Source organism: Vombatus ursinus, unplaced genomic scaffold (genome assembly GCF_900497805.2).
Source record: "Vombatus ursinus unplaced genomic scaffold, bare-nosed wombat genome assembly UNPS02014810.1, whole genome shotgun sequence".
NCBI lineage: Eukaryota > Metazoa > Chordata > Mammalia > Diprotodontia > Vombatidae > Vombatus > Vombatus ursinus.
In genome coordinates, this window is record NW_020954588.1 from 43042659 (window position 1) to 43060131 (window position 17473).

Below are 17473 nucleotides of genomic sequence, written 5' to 3' on the forward strand. Positions count from 1 at the left end.
CCTTGGGAGTCTGGCCTATATGCTTCATTTTTAATAAACTTTTTCTCTGGCTGGAAGAAGATCTGAGTTGAATTCATTCAGGCAGATCTGTGCCACAATCTGGGCTTTTTCACATTATTTTTGGGGTGCCTCTGTGCATCTAGGAGCATCCCAAAACCCCCACAGTCTTCAACACCAGATGGATAGGCATGGATAGGTTGGGACCTGCATTCATTTTCTGACTCTCTGGACTTTCTTAACCCTGGAGGCTCACTTTATCCCTGAACTTCACACATTGGAAGTACCCTCAGCCCTACAGTCTCTCCTCCCACTTCACCCACCCATTGCTGAGTTCCTTCTGAAACCTCCATTTTGAGGAAGTGTCCAGGCCAACCATCTCTTGTTCCTTTCCAGTCAAATGTCTTGGACTTTACCGCTTTTCAGTTCCCTTTGAAGTGTTGTCTTGCCCAATTAGAATATAAGCTCCAATGTAAGCTCCTTGAGGACAACGACTATCTTTCTCCTTCTATTCATATTCTCAGCATTTAGCAAAGCATCTGACACTTACGACCCTGCTTTAAAATGCTTATTGGCTGACTTTGGAGGCAACTCTCAATTCAGTGAGATCACAAATCTATTTGAGCTTTAACTCAATAAGGAGCACTGTCAATGTGAAATTTTTGTCTAATAATGAGTGAATTAACATACTATTGGAAGAGCTGAACAGCATCATAATGACATTCCTGAAGCAAAATCAGAATACAAAAGCAGTTGCAGTTAAGCATAAGGATGGCTCATATAATCTCTTTGGACAGACAAGTTGAAAAAGTTGGTTTCACTGTGTACAAATTTATCATGTGCCACATAGAAATGGACACTTGGTCTTAAGGACTTCTACAGAAGTCCAGGAGACTCCCTTATCTATGGAGGCCAGGCTAAGGGACCCATCCAATGGGCTGGATACATTCCTCACTCTCCAGATAAGTATACAGTTGTAGCTCTTGGAGAATTTGGACTGGGATCAAACTGTAATCTTACATTTAGGACTTCAAGTATAATAAAAAGAAAAAGTGCCATTGAGTCTGCTCATGGCCAACCTATGTGGCTTAATTCTTAAATCCCTCAATCAGTCTCTAAACTTTAAAGCATGCTACATAATTTCAGTATATAGTTTAACATTCATTTGGAACTTTGTTCAGCACTTCATATACTGAGAATCTTCCATTTATGATACGGATCAGCAAGCAAAAACAAAAAAAAAAAGATTATGCCAGCCTAGGTTCAGGGAGTTTTGAGGACCCAGAAGAATCAAGTAAGATGTCAGTGGACTCTGGGAGAGGCCTGTTAGGCATCCAAAAGGACTCATGGACCTCATGTTAACACAAAAATAAAATGTTAATACCCGTTAGAAGGTACTTGTGAGAGCTAAGGTTTTGAGAAATTGTGTTTGATGAATTTAAAAATGGAGAAAAAGACAGAAGTTCTAGCTCTCACTTGGGCAGGATTTATCTTGCTTACTTGAATTTTTGACCACCTTCCTCTGGTTCAGGCTAGTTCTAAAGGTTTCTCACCATGTGGACAGAGTTGGGGCCCTTGTGAAGACATACATATGAAGCTCTACTTTCATACAGTTACCTTTCAAGTCCTTTCACCCCTCTTTGCTTCAAACAATAAAATTATCTCACCAAGAATTGTGTCCCATGAAGTCAAGTGTTTCTTTAGCATCTACAACATACCAGGCACTGTACTATTTTAAAAAATGGAATGGGAAAGATATCTTGTAGAAGTGGGCCTTTAGCTTAAATTTGAAGTCTAGAAAGCTAGGAGATAGAGATGAGGAAGGGAATCCCAGGCATGTGTAGACTAGGGAAATGTAATATCTTGTTAAAGGAGCATCAAGGAGGCCATTGTCACTGCACCACAGAGTATATGTGTGGACCTGGGGAGTGATGTTTAAGAAGCTAGAAAGGGACCAAACTCCATGAAAGAATGGAAGGGCTTCAAGAAGACAACAGAGAAGAAAAAAGAACATGGAAGCTCAGAGGGAAATTCTAACTCATAGAAGAGTTTGGAGAATATGACCCTGGGAAAAGGAAGGAAGTAGATGTCTAATGAATATTTTAATAGATATGAGGCTGGGCCTTCCAATGAGGAAGCATCTTCTTATGCTCCAAGGTATGAGAATGTGGATCCACAAGTGACTTCAGGTAAAAGGTCAACTAGTACTGGTTGGAGGAAGAAGAGGGTGTCTGCTGAGTCATTCCTAAGGAATGCCAGGAAGAGCCTTGTCAACCTGCTATTAACAGTAGCCTAGGAAGGCTTTCTCCCTGGAGCAGGTATCCAGGGTGTGACAGAAACACTCCTGAGATGTGTCATGTCTGAAAACTATGTCTCACTCCTGATTATTCATATGTATACAAATGAGAGTGCCCAAAAAAATCCAGAGGATCACCCAGATAGACCAAATCAATGGGCTGGCCATCCAGCTGCACACACAAAGCACAGCCACAGGACAGCTAGGTGGTGCAGTGGATAGAGCACCAGCCCTGGAGTCAGGAGGGTCTGAGTTCAAATCCGGCCTCAGATATTTACTAGCTGTATGACCTGGACAAGTCACTTAACCCTGATTGCCTCTAAAAAAAAAAGAGAGAGTTTAAATATATAAAGCACAGCCACGCATTCCCTCATCCATTTGTTTTTTTTTCCTGTAGAGATTACTAGGTCCACATCATTTGAGTAGTTCTCCATTCAGACTTTCTGCTTGACATGAGCAGTGAATGTGTCTGAACACAGCAAAGTTATGTCTGTGCCATACTTATCAGGCAATCTCCTCAGATTTTTTTTTTTTGGTGAGGTAACTGGGGTTAAATGAGTTACCCAGAGTCACACAGCTAGTAAGTATTATGTGTCTGAGGCTGGATTTGAACTCAGGTACTCCTGACTTCAGGGCTGGTGCTCTATCCACTGCATCACCTAGCTGTCCCCCTAACAGGCAATCTTACTTGATTTTAACATTTGCATGAAAGTTGAAGGAAAGCTTTTAATGCTATATTTTACAATACTGAGCCCAATGCTTCTGTATAGACAGTTCATTCTATTCTGGTGTCCCCTTAATATACACACACACACACACATATATATACATGTGTATATATATGTATATATATATACGCATACATACATATAAAGTCTCATTTGAGCCTCACAACAAAACTGAGAGGTAAGTATGTTGGGTATTGTTATTGTTGTTCAGTCATTTTTTTTTCAGTTGTATCTGACTCTTCATGACCCCATTTATTTATTTATTTATTTATTTATTTATTTTTGGCAGAGATACCAAAGTAGTTTGCCATTTCCTTCTCCAGATCATTTTACAGATGAGAAAACTGAGGCAAACTCAGTTAAGTGACTTGCCCAGGTTCACACAGCAGGTAAGTGTCTGAGACCAGATTTGAACTTAGGAAGATGAGTCTTCCTGACTACAGGCCTGGCGCTCTATCCACTGCACTACCTAGCTACCTACTCTGGGTATTACCATCTCCATTTTACAAATGAGGGTCTCAGTTTGTCTGAGACAATGCCCATTCAGTGATTAAGGGCTGGGTAAGAATTGAAACAGAAGATGGTCTAGTTTGCTATCACAAAAGAATCAGTTTGGGAGGGAAAGACCCTCAGAGTTTCTGGCCAGAACAGAAACAACTACTATCTACACACACTCTGAGTCATCAAAACCCAAACAAGGGGCAAAAGAGGTAGGCTTGGGCCAGGACCTATTATTGGCCATTCAGTGAAAGCCAGAGTGACTTGGGTTTAAAGGTGTAGCTAAGTAACTCCATTTCACTCACAATGGGCTTTTTAAAAGCCTGTTTTTTCAGAGCTATATTTCAAGAAATCATAAATGAGACTTGTACAAGACAAAGAGTTAATTGTCCTATTTTTTAAAATAATGATAAATAGGAAATTTTTTAAAATCTAGGCCATGAACACCACGATAGCTTACAAAATATAAGCCACCAAAAATTATATTCCTTTGGATAGAGCACCGACATGTAAGGGAATGGCTCCCCACGTGGAAAGAGGGACCACTTGTCATAAAGGAAGAAGGAAGAGGAGGAGCAGGAAGAGAAGGAGAAGAAGCAACATCAGTATTGCCCAACTCAAACTGGTTGGGTCCCCAGAGGGCAGCGACTCCTACTCAGATTGTTGTTTCATCTTGACTCGTGTGTGAATTGGATTTGAGTGAGGCAGTGCTTCAAAAAGTTATCAGCCTCACTCTCCCCATTGGAGTGCAGGAGTAAGACAAAAGGCAAGATGACTGGTGATAGCCCAGAGTAGTAAAGGTAGCATTAAGGTAGAAGGCCAGGTCACTCCAGAGATAATAGACTTGGGGGAGGGAAGACCAGTGATGCCTCAGGGTTAGGCTCACCCCCACTGACCTGGTCCCAAGTATCTCTGGCCTGCCCAAGGAATCCTACTTCCTATCTTGAAAGAAGGGCTACTAATGCTTACCCGGCTAATAGATTAGGGCTCTGCACCTGAAACAAAGGCTACACTTACTAGCAGGCCTCAGGGCTCTCTCGCCTGTCCGTCTGTAATAATAAAAGTTAATGTAACACTTTAAGGTTTGAAAAACACTTCAAGGTTTTACTTTTAAAAAAATCATCTCATTTGAATTTTATAACAACCTTGTGGGGTAAGTGCTATTACTATTATTCCCATTTTGGAGATGAACAAACAAGCACAGGGAGATTAAGTGATTTGCCCAATATCCCACTGCTAGGAAGTATGAAAGGGCAGATTGGAACTCAGGTCTTCTTGACTCCAGGCCCAGTGGTCTATCTACTATGCCATCTAGCTGCCTCCTCTTAGCCCTGAACACACTCCCCATTTTGATCGTTCAGGCCATGATTTTGCTATCTAAGCATTTTTTGAGATTTGTCAGGTTATTACCGAAAGATGCCTTCCTAACCAGTCCCAAAACAACTCATTTAACCACTTTTGAAGATTTCTATGCACATTTCCTGTGTGGAAGAGTAGAGAGAAAGAGCAAAGCCCACTTCTAACCTTGCCTCCTAGCAGACCCAAATGACTTTCAACTGGTGAAAATTGTTTATGAGCAGTTGTATATACTATAGGGGAAAGAGCATGGGCTTTGGAAGCAGAAGCCCTGACTCAGACATTTCAGGTATGTACTAGACATAGAACTTCAGACAATTCAAATCACTGCTCTTGACCTCAGTTTCTTGGTCTGTTAAAAGCCCCTGTGAGCATTTCATTGGTTTATCTTTATATGTATAGTGGTTGGCTGAAATCAGTGGCCAGGTAGACACTCCTGCTATACCAAAATTTAAGCCAGAACCCCCTAAGATTCCTTCCACTGTTCAACCAGCTTCCTGGATAAGCAATATGGACAGCTATGGAAGTAAATAAATTACTCTCAGAGTCATCAGGACACTGACTGCCAGGTCCTATGACCTTTGACACAGGCATACCCAAAAGGATAAAGAAGGGCTCACAAGTTTTGTCAAAAGTCAGCTTTCCCTGACCTTGTGAAATAAAGCCAGTATTGCCCAGTCTTTTGGTGTATTCTATGCCTAAAAATTCAAGCATCCTATGTCCCAGTTTATTGCATAACTCATCTCCTAGGGACCCACACAACACAGAGAATGAAAGCCCCCAGGGAATCAGACTTTCCCAAGCCACACTGCTCTATTGAAGACATCTTACCTGCTTCTCTTGCTTACCCACATTTCAACAAACTTTACAAGAATAATAAGGGCAAGTTAAGGACACCTGGACCTCTCTGGGTTTTTCCTACTCTCCAGTGGAATCTACAAGTAGCTTCAGAATCTGAGAAATGCTTTTGGGAGGGCTTTTGGAGGCAGCTCTGCCCTCCTGCTCCAGCAGCCCAACAGCTCTGCTTTCCTAATCTTACCTAACCAACAAGTGGTCTATTGAAATATTCTAATAACTGAGGGTTCTCTTACTTTCCAGCAGCAGATAGCTCTAATTACCTGGCATTGTTTACATTCAGCTAAATCTTCCTTCTGGAAATTTCTCTCCATTGCCAGCACAAGTTTTGTCCTCTGTGGTCAAGGCAAACAAATCTAATATGTCTTCCCTGGACTGCACTTCTAGCTCTCACCCACACCGTAAGTCATGGAATCATAGAAGGGGAGAGTTGGGGGGAAGTTCAGTGGCTGTCTAGTTCTACCCAACCCCCAACACACCCTCTTCTTTCCAGATGGCATCTCCTCAAATCTTTGAACACAGTTTCATGTCCCCCACCCCACACCTGGTTCCTTTCCTTTTCCAACCATTCATCATGTCCCAGACTAAAGGTCCCTTCCATGTCCTGGTTGCCCTCCCCTGGATATCTGCAACTCATCAATATACCTCTTTAACTGTGGCCCCCAGAACTGAATACAGTACTCTTAATGTCATCTGTGTGAAACAGTCCTCTCTTAATGGGGACCCAGACATTCCCCTTGTCAACAGCCTCTTGACACTGCATCCTCACACTGAAAAATCTCAGATCATTTTCAGATAGATGGCCACCCACATGTCTTCCCCATCTCATATTTGTGATATTGATTTTTTCCACCCAATTATGACTTTAATAATTCTCCCTATTGAATTTTATCTTATTAGATTCAGCTCAATCCTCTAACACAGGGGTTCTTCTTCTCCCATTGGCGAGTTCCTCCATTTTGTGGTGAGGCCCAGACTAGTCACAAAATGGAAGCTCCAAGGGGAACTCACCAATGGGAGAAGAAGGGTGGGTCTGGCAGAAGGATATTCCATGGAGCAGTCTGCAACAGTGGTGGGATGTTCCAGGGTGACAAGGCCCCATCAGATGAGGCAAACTTCAGGAGGAGACAATAGGAGAAGGCATGGTTTTAAAGTCCGGGAAAGTCCAGAACAGGGCCAAGAGAGAGGCTGAGAAAACTTAGTCTAGCCTGTCGAGGTCAGTTTGGAGTTTTTGAATACTATTCTTCTCTTAGCTAGACATCTCCAGTTTCTTCAGACGATCCTGCTACAACCTGATTTTGAGTTCCTTCTGTAGCCTCACCATCTTTTAGGCTACGCTCCTGTAAATTTCCTTCCTAGAATGTGGCAAGCGGAATTGAGCAAAATGCTCTGGGTGTGGTCTGACGAGGCAGTAATCAGTCTTAGTCACTCCCTCATTCTGGATACTTTGACTTTATGAAAACAGCCTCATTAGCTGTTCTGGCTGCCATAGCACACTGTTGACTTCATATTGAACTTCTAAGTCCCCTAACCCTGCCATGTCATAGGAGGGTACCTTTCTGAGCACCAATATTACCCAACCACCATTTTAATTCGTTTCTCCTAAATAAAGGATGCCCTTTAATTACATCAATTCTGTAAGTGGAAATTCTTTCTTTGAAAGGCAGCAATGAGTAGCTAGGTGGTGCAGCAGATAGAGCACTGGGCCTGGAGCCAGGAAGACTCATCTTCCTGAGTTCAAATCTGGCCTCAGACACTTACTGTGTGACCCTGGGCAAGTCACTTAACCCTGTTTGCCTTAGTTTCTTCATCTGCAAAATGAGCTGGAGAGGGAAAGGGCAAACCACTCCAGTATCTTTGTCAAGAAAACCCCCAATGGGGTCACAAAGCGTTGGACATGACTGAACAACAATAACTTCAATTATATCACAACCCACAAAGCCTCATAGAATCATCAAATCCAATACTATTTTGTAGAGGAAAGAAACTGAGGCCAAGAAAAGTCGGATGCCTTGCCCATGGTCACAACAAGTAAATGGCAGGACTAGCCAGTTCTTTATCTTCAGTTTTTTGTTTCCCCATCATACCATGCTGCATCTCTTTAGGTACCTATGAGGCTGTACATTCACCTCCTTACAACCAACACTTCTAGTTCATTTGGTCTATTACTCACACTCTGAACATATGTATACAGACATCTGAATTCCTGAGTTCTACCGAGGTCTCTCTCATTGGATATTGTCTCCTGTGAATAACCGGGTGATTCCGCCCCAATAGTCTTCTTCCTGTTACAGCTATTACTTTGTGTCATGTGTCTTAGTTTTAAATAGGCAACATCTGAATTATTAGCTTCTTGATTTTCTAACTATCCATTGAGGAAGTGTGGTATAGCAGAGCACTGCATTTGAAATCTTTTAGATCTGGGTTTGAATCCCGCTTTAGACTCTAACAGCATGACCCCAGAAACTCACTGAGCCTGAGCCTCGGCTTCCTGTCTGTACAATGAGACCGGTGGAGTAGGCGGCCTCTGAGAGCCTCTCCGCCTCCAAATCCATGATCTTCTGAGTCTCCCTCCGAGGCTGATAGCAAATTCTTCCCTCCTTTCCCTTTCTAAGCCACTAAGAGGTGCTGCTTCCTTTTCTCTCCCCTGCCTAAAAGGACAGTGGATCTGTAGGTCTTGTGAAAAAGCAGGCTTCCTATCTGTATTTTCCCTATAGACTCAAAGACTGTTAGAGCTGGAAAGAACCTTAAGGATAATATGGCCGTAGAATCATCGAGTAAGAGCTGAAAGAGAGCTAAGAGAGCCCATCCACCCGCAGCCTTATTTTACAGGTAAGAAGACCGAGCTCCGGGTAACCACAGGCAGAAAAGAGCAGATCGCTAGTTCAACCTAATTCCTCTGCCTTAATCCAGCTCTCTTTCCTCTACACAATGCTGTCCAATGCTTTCCTCTTACAAATGTTTTATTTTTCTACATTTTTTTTTGTATGAGTGGAAACATCTGGCCAATGTGCTTACTTATTTTGTAGTCTGGAGGAAATGTCTTTTTTATTTATGCTCCTGTTTTTCCACTTTTCCCTTTTGTTTATGGTTGTTACTAAATTGAAAAATTAGAAAAAAGAAGTAAATGTTTCCTTTGAATGTCTTTACTGATGGTTATTAAGTTTAGAAATTAGAAAAAGTGTTTCTTCTTATTTGTGTATTTGAATTTTTACTGGTGTGACTATCGATAGTAACTAAGTTTGGGCTTTTTAAAAGAAGACCATGTCTCAGATAAGGTCAACCATGCTAAGAAGCATCATTTTGCAAAATCTCAACCTATTCTCCACAGCACTTACCTAGTTTCACATTATGGATTCTCACCTGGGACTCCTCATCGTTCTGAAGAAGCAATTTTTTTTTTTGGTTTTGTCTAGACCTCTGATTTCATCCGTATAGGAGACACCCTGTACCAAAGTAGATAGATGCAGCTGGTTTGTAAAGTGCTGTCTTAGAACTTTGTCTAAGGGCCCAGAAAATGACACCAGCCTATTAGTGTCACAGAGTCACTGTATCAGAGGGAGACTTTGAACTCAGATGTTTCTGACTATAAGGCTGGCTACTTTTTGGATATTGTTGTACTTGTTGAGGCTATGTTATGAATACACATGTAATCTTTCTTCTCCTTCTGTTAAGAGATTCTAAAACAACACACACCCAGGTCCTGCACTCTTCTCTCTGTCTCTCTGTGTCTGTCTTTGTCTCTGTCGCTGTCTCTCTTTCTCTCTCTCCCTTCCTCCCACTCCCCCCTCCATTGTTTACTTCCTGTCATGATTACCAGATACACACACAGAGCTCCTACCCCTCCTTCCTTTGGCCCATACGATGATGCTACTTCTCAAAAGTGGTTAAGAATAGAGATGATAAAATTCTTTCTTTCAGGAAATATTTGTGGCATTGACATAAAAGGCCCAGTTTTCAAAAAGCTGTATTGCTTGAACATTTTACAGTGGATAGGATGGTTTGATGAAATGTAACTGTCCACTTTTTTAACATATGGAAGAATTTCTTATTGAGTCTCCTTATACCATAGGTTGGATGTTTGAGTGCCAATGCTGCACAGAAAACACTGGGGCCACATACAAGGACAAAGCAATTATTTTTGAGAGACAAGGTTCAGTTTACCTGATTTTTATGTTAGTAACAAAGGACATAAAACTTAAATAGATGTTCCTACAGTAAAAGCAACGACAACTTTAAATATATTTCAATTTTATATTACATTCAATTAAAAATAAAAGGATGGGGAAAAGGAAAAAGGCACAGAAGGGGAAATGAAGAAATATAGACAGAGAGGGGTGTGTGAAGAGACAAGGAAATAAGATACAGATGAAGCTGAAGGCCCCAGTGAGGAAAAGAAGAAAGATAGCCACATAGAGAATCAAAAAGAGGAAGAGAAACACCAAACAGGGGACAGAGAGAGAAACAGACACAGCGAAAAACAGACTACTTTCTGAGAGAATTTTTAAAGTAAGCCCCCAGTAGTCCTTGCCTGACCACGGCATGATAAAATGGACACAGGCTAGACTAGGAACCAGAAACTTTCATTCTACTCCAAGGCTAACCAGCGTGGCCAACCAGCTAGGTTATAACTCAGGCTAACCACATAAACAGTTTTCATCCTCAGTTTCCCCATCTGTAAAATGCAAATAATTGCTAAGGCTCCTTCCAGCTTAAAAATTCAAAGTTCTCCTCAGGTCTCTCGATTTTTCCTTTGCTTCAGCCAGAACTCCGATGTTCTCCTAGACAAAGGCTCTCTGAGCAGCGTGTTTTCCTGGCCCACGGGCTGGGCTGGGTGGGGATATCCTTGTCTGGCCTGGAAGGGTGCAGAGTGAGCGGAATTTGGAGGGTTCAGAGGGGGAAGAAAGGGTGACGTCACTCTTTCCAGGATTTATCTGTGGAGAGAAATGGGGCTGTGATTTCATCAGCATTGGGGACTCCCAGGGTGGACACTGGGTCCGAAGGGAGTGGGGGGGGCGCCCTGGCAGGGATGGATGGGCCACCCCCGGGGTCCGGGTAGTTAGATTTCAGAGGCCAGTCTTGACCCCAGCTCTGGCCGGCTGTCCACACAGGCCCAGTCTCAAGCGTGGTGGCGTGGTCTGGATGGCTCCTGGCCCGTCCTTGGTCACACAGAGGCCAGAACCGCGACCCATGGCTGGCCTTTGACCTTGACTTCGCCTTTATTAAGCCCTTACTGTATGCAGTGGACTTTAATGGGCCTGGGCGGCCAAGTCTGGAAAGGTTTCTCGCCCCCACCCCCACGGGCGGAGCTGGGGGGGGTGAAAAGAGGGGTCAAGGCCCTAGGGCTAACTGGTGGTGTGACCCCAGTCTCCCTGCGAAGTCCGTAAGAAGGGATGGGGGGGGCGTTGGTCTGGATGACCCGAGAGGGCGCCCCCCAACCTCCAAGCATTCGACACTCGGCTCGCCCTCTATGACTGAGGCCCAACAGCCAATCAACGTGCCCCGCCCCGGCTGAAAAGGCCGGTTCTGCTTGCTGCGTCACGAACAGCTGGAAAAGAGCGCGAGGCCTTGGGGCGGAGAGCGGGAAAGGAAGGGCGGAGCACTTCCGGAGCGGGAAGGGAGGGGGAGGGGGAGGAGGAGGGGAGGGGGAGGGGAGGAGGAAATCTAGTGCCGGTGGCGGAACTGCCCGGCGGAGGAAGACGCCGCCATCACCTCTGACGTTGCCTTACGCAGTGGGGGCGGGGTCTTGCGCACGGGCCGGGGACCTTTGGGTATGGGAGGCACGCCAGCTCAGGGCGGAGGCAGAGAAGAGGCCGGAGGGCGAGGGTATTCCCAGCCCCCCTCCTGGAGCGGAAACGTACCGAGCCGGCTCCGGCCTGGCCAGTCTGACTCCGATCGACCCCGCCCCCCCCATCCTCACTGAGGCAGCGTGATCGCTCGGGCCCTGCGCCTGCGCACTATCTCTCGTGGCTCTGCGGTTTCCGTACCAGAGCTGTGCGCGGACGCCGGGGGCGGGGGCTGGAGCCCAGGTCGTGAGAGCCGGAGAAAGTGGGGGTCGCGCAGAGCGTGGGGGAGGGGCGGAGAGCGGCCCCCTAAGTGACCAGGCCCCGAAGCCTGCGATCCCGCTGTTCTGTCCGTTTGTAATCTTTGATACGACCTGCGCTTTTGCCCCAAGTGGCCGAGACCCGAGCGCTCCCGGAGTGAAGTTGGAGGGATTCCCTTAAGAGCTGGGGGGGCTCCCCGGGCCAAGGCGGGGAGGGGGGCGCCCGGCTCCGGAGGAGCGCGTGCTCTGAACGGGGCCCGACCGAAACCACGTCCCCGGGTGTCCCCCTCTTCTGAAAAGTAGCCATGTAGCGGAGCTGCTGGGTTACATAATTATCTCCTCTCGTTTGTTTGGATCTTTGTTCCCAACACCGTACTGCACACTTGCGTGTGGTCGGTAACGTGTTCTTCATTCTACTTTTCTAAAAATAGAATCCCCGAACTTCACCAATATGCCCCGAAACTGTTTGTTTCCTGACTCTTAGTTTTATCAAGAAGTCTCTGGAGCATAGGGCAGGCATTCCTGGATTGATTCCTGAACTGTGAAATAACAAGAAGCCTGTGCCAATTCAACATTCCTGTTACACGCGGTTATGAGTAACTGTTAGCAAACATTTCCCTGAGGGAAAATCAGAATAGTTTGTAGGTCCTTGAGCTTACTGAAAGATTATTTTTAACGATATGCAGATGAACCCAAATTAACATGATGTGGTCTAATAGTAAAACTATTATAAAACGTCTTGTAATAAACCAGATTTAGACAGAGCATATCTTACCTAATGACTGAGACGTTTCATGACTGAAACACAAAGATAAATATAAATGTTGTCAGTTTTGTTGAATTTGTAAAGCAAAGTACTTTATTTTCCTATGATGAGATTATATCTCTTATAGGGAATATATAGTGTAGAAAGAGTACAAATCAATTTCTCTGATTTGTTTCGTGTTTTTCCTGGACTTAGCTAGGGTAGGTTATGATAAAAGACATTTGAGAAAACTTAAAAGTATGTTATAAAATACACGTGTTTGTATGTATAGATATAACTATGCATATGCATATAGCTTTCATGTTTGCTATCTGATGGACATTTTAGAACCAGATCTGTGATTTGACAGACATTACATGATGCTTTTTTTTCCCCTCAAGAGCTTAAACATGGGTTCTACTTGTAATATCGTTTTTTAAAAAATGCTGTAAATTAAATATTTTAAGACACTGTTTCTGTTCATTGCAGAACTGGGTTCAAAGTTATACTCTGATGAGTATGACACGCAATGTATTGCATAAGTTAAGCCTGAAAAAGGGAAATAAAGAATTGCTGCTGGTCTAGTAGCTCAAAATCAAGTTTCTTTTCTACCAAATGGGTATTAGTAAGAAAAATAAATTATAGTATCTTGTCAAAGTTAGGAATTTTTGGTAATTATTGTCTCTGCTTAGTAATGAAAAATCTCCAGAGTCTTAAACTAAACCAGAGGTGAGGAACCTTCAGCCTCAAGGCCACATATGGCCCTCTAGGTCCTCAAGAGCAGCCCTTTGACTAAATCCAAACTTCACAGAACAAATCCTTTTATTAAGGGTTCCCCACCCCTGAACTAAACCATTTGGAACCTTCCTTCATTAGGACTGTATTACAATGACTACTTTAGGTAACCCCTCAAAAACAAAATCAAGATAAACTTCAGTATCTGAAAATGAGGGAGATTTTTGTTTTGAATCCCCACGTGGTTACGCGGTCCCTACGTGACCCACTCTGAAGTGATGGGTCCTTAATAGACCTTTCCTAGACAAATCCAAAGATGACTTTAATATTGGGGATTTGGGGGCTAGCCCCTAAACTTTGGCAGGGTTGGTGCCCTGGGCAGATATGTGCCTTTCAATTCCCTAAAGTAGTCACATCAGACCTGTTCTTCCTCCATATAGGATCAGTCTTGAGTCAAGCTCAAAAGTGGATTTTTAGACTTAAATTTTCAGGCCATTTATATTGACCAAATTACCTGAATCATTGCCAAGTCTTCACAGTGTTCCAAGAACACATTCTATGAATCTGTTACCTACATAAGGTTTCCATTGAAGGGGGTCTGGGCTAGTGCCAGGGCCTAAATAGATAAGTTACAAAGTAGGCCAAGTTTATGCTAACCCAGAAATCCCAACTCCTTCCAAAGCCTTGTCTACTTGAGGGAATGATTCCTATCCTGCCCAATGGTTTACACTAGACCACATAAAAACCATGAAAACTAAATTTAGTTTGTTTATCTAGAACTGCTCCAATAAAGTTGCTTAAGTCTGCTTGTTCCTTAAAGCAGCCCCCTCACAAACACTGTCTTTGTGAGTTCGTGAATGGACCCAAATTTAGCTGACCAGTCCTGACACTAAGTACTATTAAACATAGTATAAAGTAGCCCAGGAAATAGTTTGGTTGAACCACTCTGTCAAATCAACAAGTATTAATTATTGTCTTTTGTACTAAGTAAACTCTGAGGTCTACCCCAGCTCTAAAAACTCTATAACTCTTTTTTCTATGATGCAGCCTGTCAGCTTTCTATATAGAATAGGCCTTACTCTGTTAGTATACATACCACTCATAGCCTAGCCACGCCTCCTGAAACTACACCCAGACTCCCCACACAGATATAGATTTCACTGCCCTTGGTGGTCTACCCTTCCCCACCCACCACTTATCTGGTCACAACAACTGTTTCAATGTGATGTTTGCTGTCCTAGACACACCCCACCTATGTGGATCAGAAAATATGGGACATTCAGCCAGTGCATACCACTTCAAGAAATAAATAGAATAAAACAGTTGTAGCAGTGTTGTCTGTCTCCTAGAAGGGAAAATGGCCGCAAAAACCTTTTTGAAACAGCATCACGTTTTAGCATATTTGGTCTGAGAGAAGATAGGAAGGGTTGGATGAGCCAGGTATGCTGCTAAACTAGAGACAAATGAAGTTAATGCAATAGGTTGATAGTGAAATTTATGGGACAGAAGTGATATAACTAGGAAACAGACCCTATACCCTTGGAGTTTACAGCCTTTAGATTAGATGTGTATACACAAAACAGTTAAGTGATCTTGTGAAGTAATATTTGCCTAAGTGCCAAATGAGGGATACAAATGTAATCCCAAAACAACAGAGGTTCGAGGGTCTTAAGAGCCACCCAGTCTAACTTGTACCTAAATAGGGCCTTACGGTTTACAACATCTATAACAAATCATGCAGCCTCTGCTCAAAGGATTCCACAGTAGTGGGATCCACAATTTGAACTAACACAGAGTGCTGAGCTCCTTAGTATCTTGACTCTGGACAACTCACTTATCTTCAGCCTAGGTCTCGTCATCAGTAAAAACAGCATCTTTCCCATATGGTGGTTGCCAGGATCAAATGAGATACAACACAGAAGGTGCTTCCTGAGCTAAATAAATACCAGCTGTTACCATTATTACCTCCTGAGGTGGCCCAAGGTACCTCTCACATTAAAGCTAAACATACCTCCTTGCAACTCCCATCCATTGCTCCTAAATCTGTCCTCATGGGCCAAGAAGAACAAATCTGAGGGTCCCTCCTCTAAGTGACAGTTTTGGAAACAACAATCTTGCCACCCCAAGTCTTTTCCAAGCCAAATTCTCAGTTTTCTTTAACCAGTCCACAAATGACATTAATTCTCTCCAGGCCCTTCACCAGGAATCCGGACTGCCTTCCACTACCCCATAATGAGGAGAAAGAATATGCTCCTATCACTTCCCTAGGCCTGGACACTAGGCCTCAATTAAAGCAGCCTAAGGTGACATTAACTTTTTTGGAATCCATATTATAACGTTTACTAGCATTTGAACTTAAAAAGTCCATTAGAACCCAAGACCTTTAGCAGATGATCTGCTACCCATACTTTTTCCAGTCTTGTGCTTAAGGAAGTGCTGTTTTGAATGCAAGGTAAAACTTCCTATTTATGCATATTAAGTTTTATCTTATTAGAGTCATACCAATGTTTGTTCCAGCATGTCGAGATTTTTTTTAGATCCTAATTGTGTCTTCCAACATATCACCTATCCCTCCTAGCTTTGTTCCATCTACAAATTTGATAAGCATGCCATATATAGCTTTATTAAGCAACACAGGGCAGGGCCAAGCATAGATCCCTGTGCACTTTGCTAGAAGCATTTGCTAGAAGCAAGTTGGCTGATATACAACCACTGAAAAAAAATTACTCTGGGTACAATCATTCAGCTGCCTTTCACTCCACCTTAATGTGGTCATTTAACCTATATGACTCAATTGTGTCTGCAAGAATAGCATGAGACACTTTATCAAGTGCTTTACTAAAATAAAGGAAACTACATCAATGTCATCTGTTTCTGATCTACTAATTCAGTTAATTGCCCAAAAAAGAACAAGAAATACGGTTAGGTGGGCATAACTTTTCCATGCAGGGTTTTTTGTTTGTTTTTGGTGTTTTCTTTCCTGATCACAAGCCACTTTTAGTGTATTTTCGAATTTTGTTGGGAACTCATTGAGTTGCAAACTCCATATATTTTTTGGGAAAATTTGCCCTCCGATCCTGTATGTAGTACTGTTCCTGTTCTTCGTAGTCTTTCAAGAATCACCGTCACGAGCATAAAACCACGTCTTCGATCTTTCCAAAGTCATTGGTGGTTCTGAAATCACGTCTTTTTTTAAGCCGCTATATGAATGAGGTGGATGAATATGAGGCGTTGTGGGGGCAGAATCCACCTGACTTGTGCCCTGAATAGGTAGGTGTCAATAGCGTACTTGAAGTTGCACACCTAGGCGGCTGCGGCAGTGGTGATGCCCTGAACAGACCTGGGTGACTAGGTAAGGGGCTGGCTTGGGGGTGGAGGTGGGGGGCGTAGAATAAGTTGCTTGGAACACGTTGAATTGGAGATGGCCGAGCCGTATTTGAAATGTCCACTGGGCAGCAGGTGACAGCGTGGACGATGACGAGGCCTCGGAAGCGCCTGGCTCCTTTAACGAGGGAAGGGACGAGATGAGAATGATCAGCTGGCGTTTGGGGGAAGCTGGGGCAGCGAGGGAGAGGCTGCGGGGAGCATGGGGAGGGACACCCCGACAGCTGCGTGATCCACAGCCCGCGGCTCGGCCAGACACCCCGGGGCCTCCGAGGGGGCCCAGGACCCCAGCCCCAAATAGCGGGGGGAGCCGCTCAAACGCAGCCCCACGTTTTCCCGTTGGGGAGATGCTCCAAAGCGGGTCTGCGGGACGGTCAAGAGGAGAACCGCACCCCAAGGAACGCGCCGGGTCCCCCGTGGGCTCCCGGGGCCTCGCCGCCCCTCCCTGACAACCCCCAGAAGGGGGCCGGATGGGGGAGGGAAGCAGGGGACCCCTCCTGCGCCGCCCCGAGGCGGTTGAGCAGGGACTACTTTGCGCGGTGCGTGGTGACGTCACAGCGGAGGCGGCTACGGGGCGTGACGCGTCCGGCACCTGGCAACGGCGGGAGGAGCCGGAGCCGGAGCCGCCGAGGACTCTGGTTATTCTTGCCGCGGGTTCCGGCTGCGTTGGGCGTGCGCGGAGCTCGCTGCGACGATGGCGTCCGGGCCTCACCCGATCCCCGCCGCGGCCTCGGCCTCCTCGGCTTCCTCCTCTGCGGCCTCGGCCCCCGCGTCCTCCTCGGCCGCCTCCTCCTCGTCGGCCCCCGCGGCGGCGGCGGCGGCGGCGGCGGTGGCGG

General features: G+C 44.7%; 1 protein-coding gene across 1 annotated transcript in view; it reads left to right on the forward strand.

Annotated features, from left to right (window-relative positions):
• The first annotated feature begins 17107 nt into the window (after positions 1-17107).
• Positions 17108-17473, forward strand: part of CCNL1 (cyclin L1) — a 13805-nt gene continuing 13439 nt past the window's right edge. The window contains exon 1 of the mRNA XM_027875789.1: positions 17108-17469. Within this exon, the coding sequence (XP_027731590.1) occupies positions 17108-17469 (362 nt within the window). The remainder of the gene's footprint in view (positions 17470-17473) is intronic.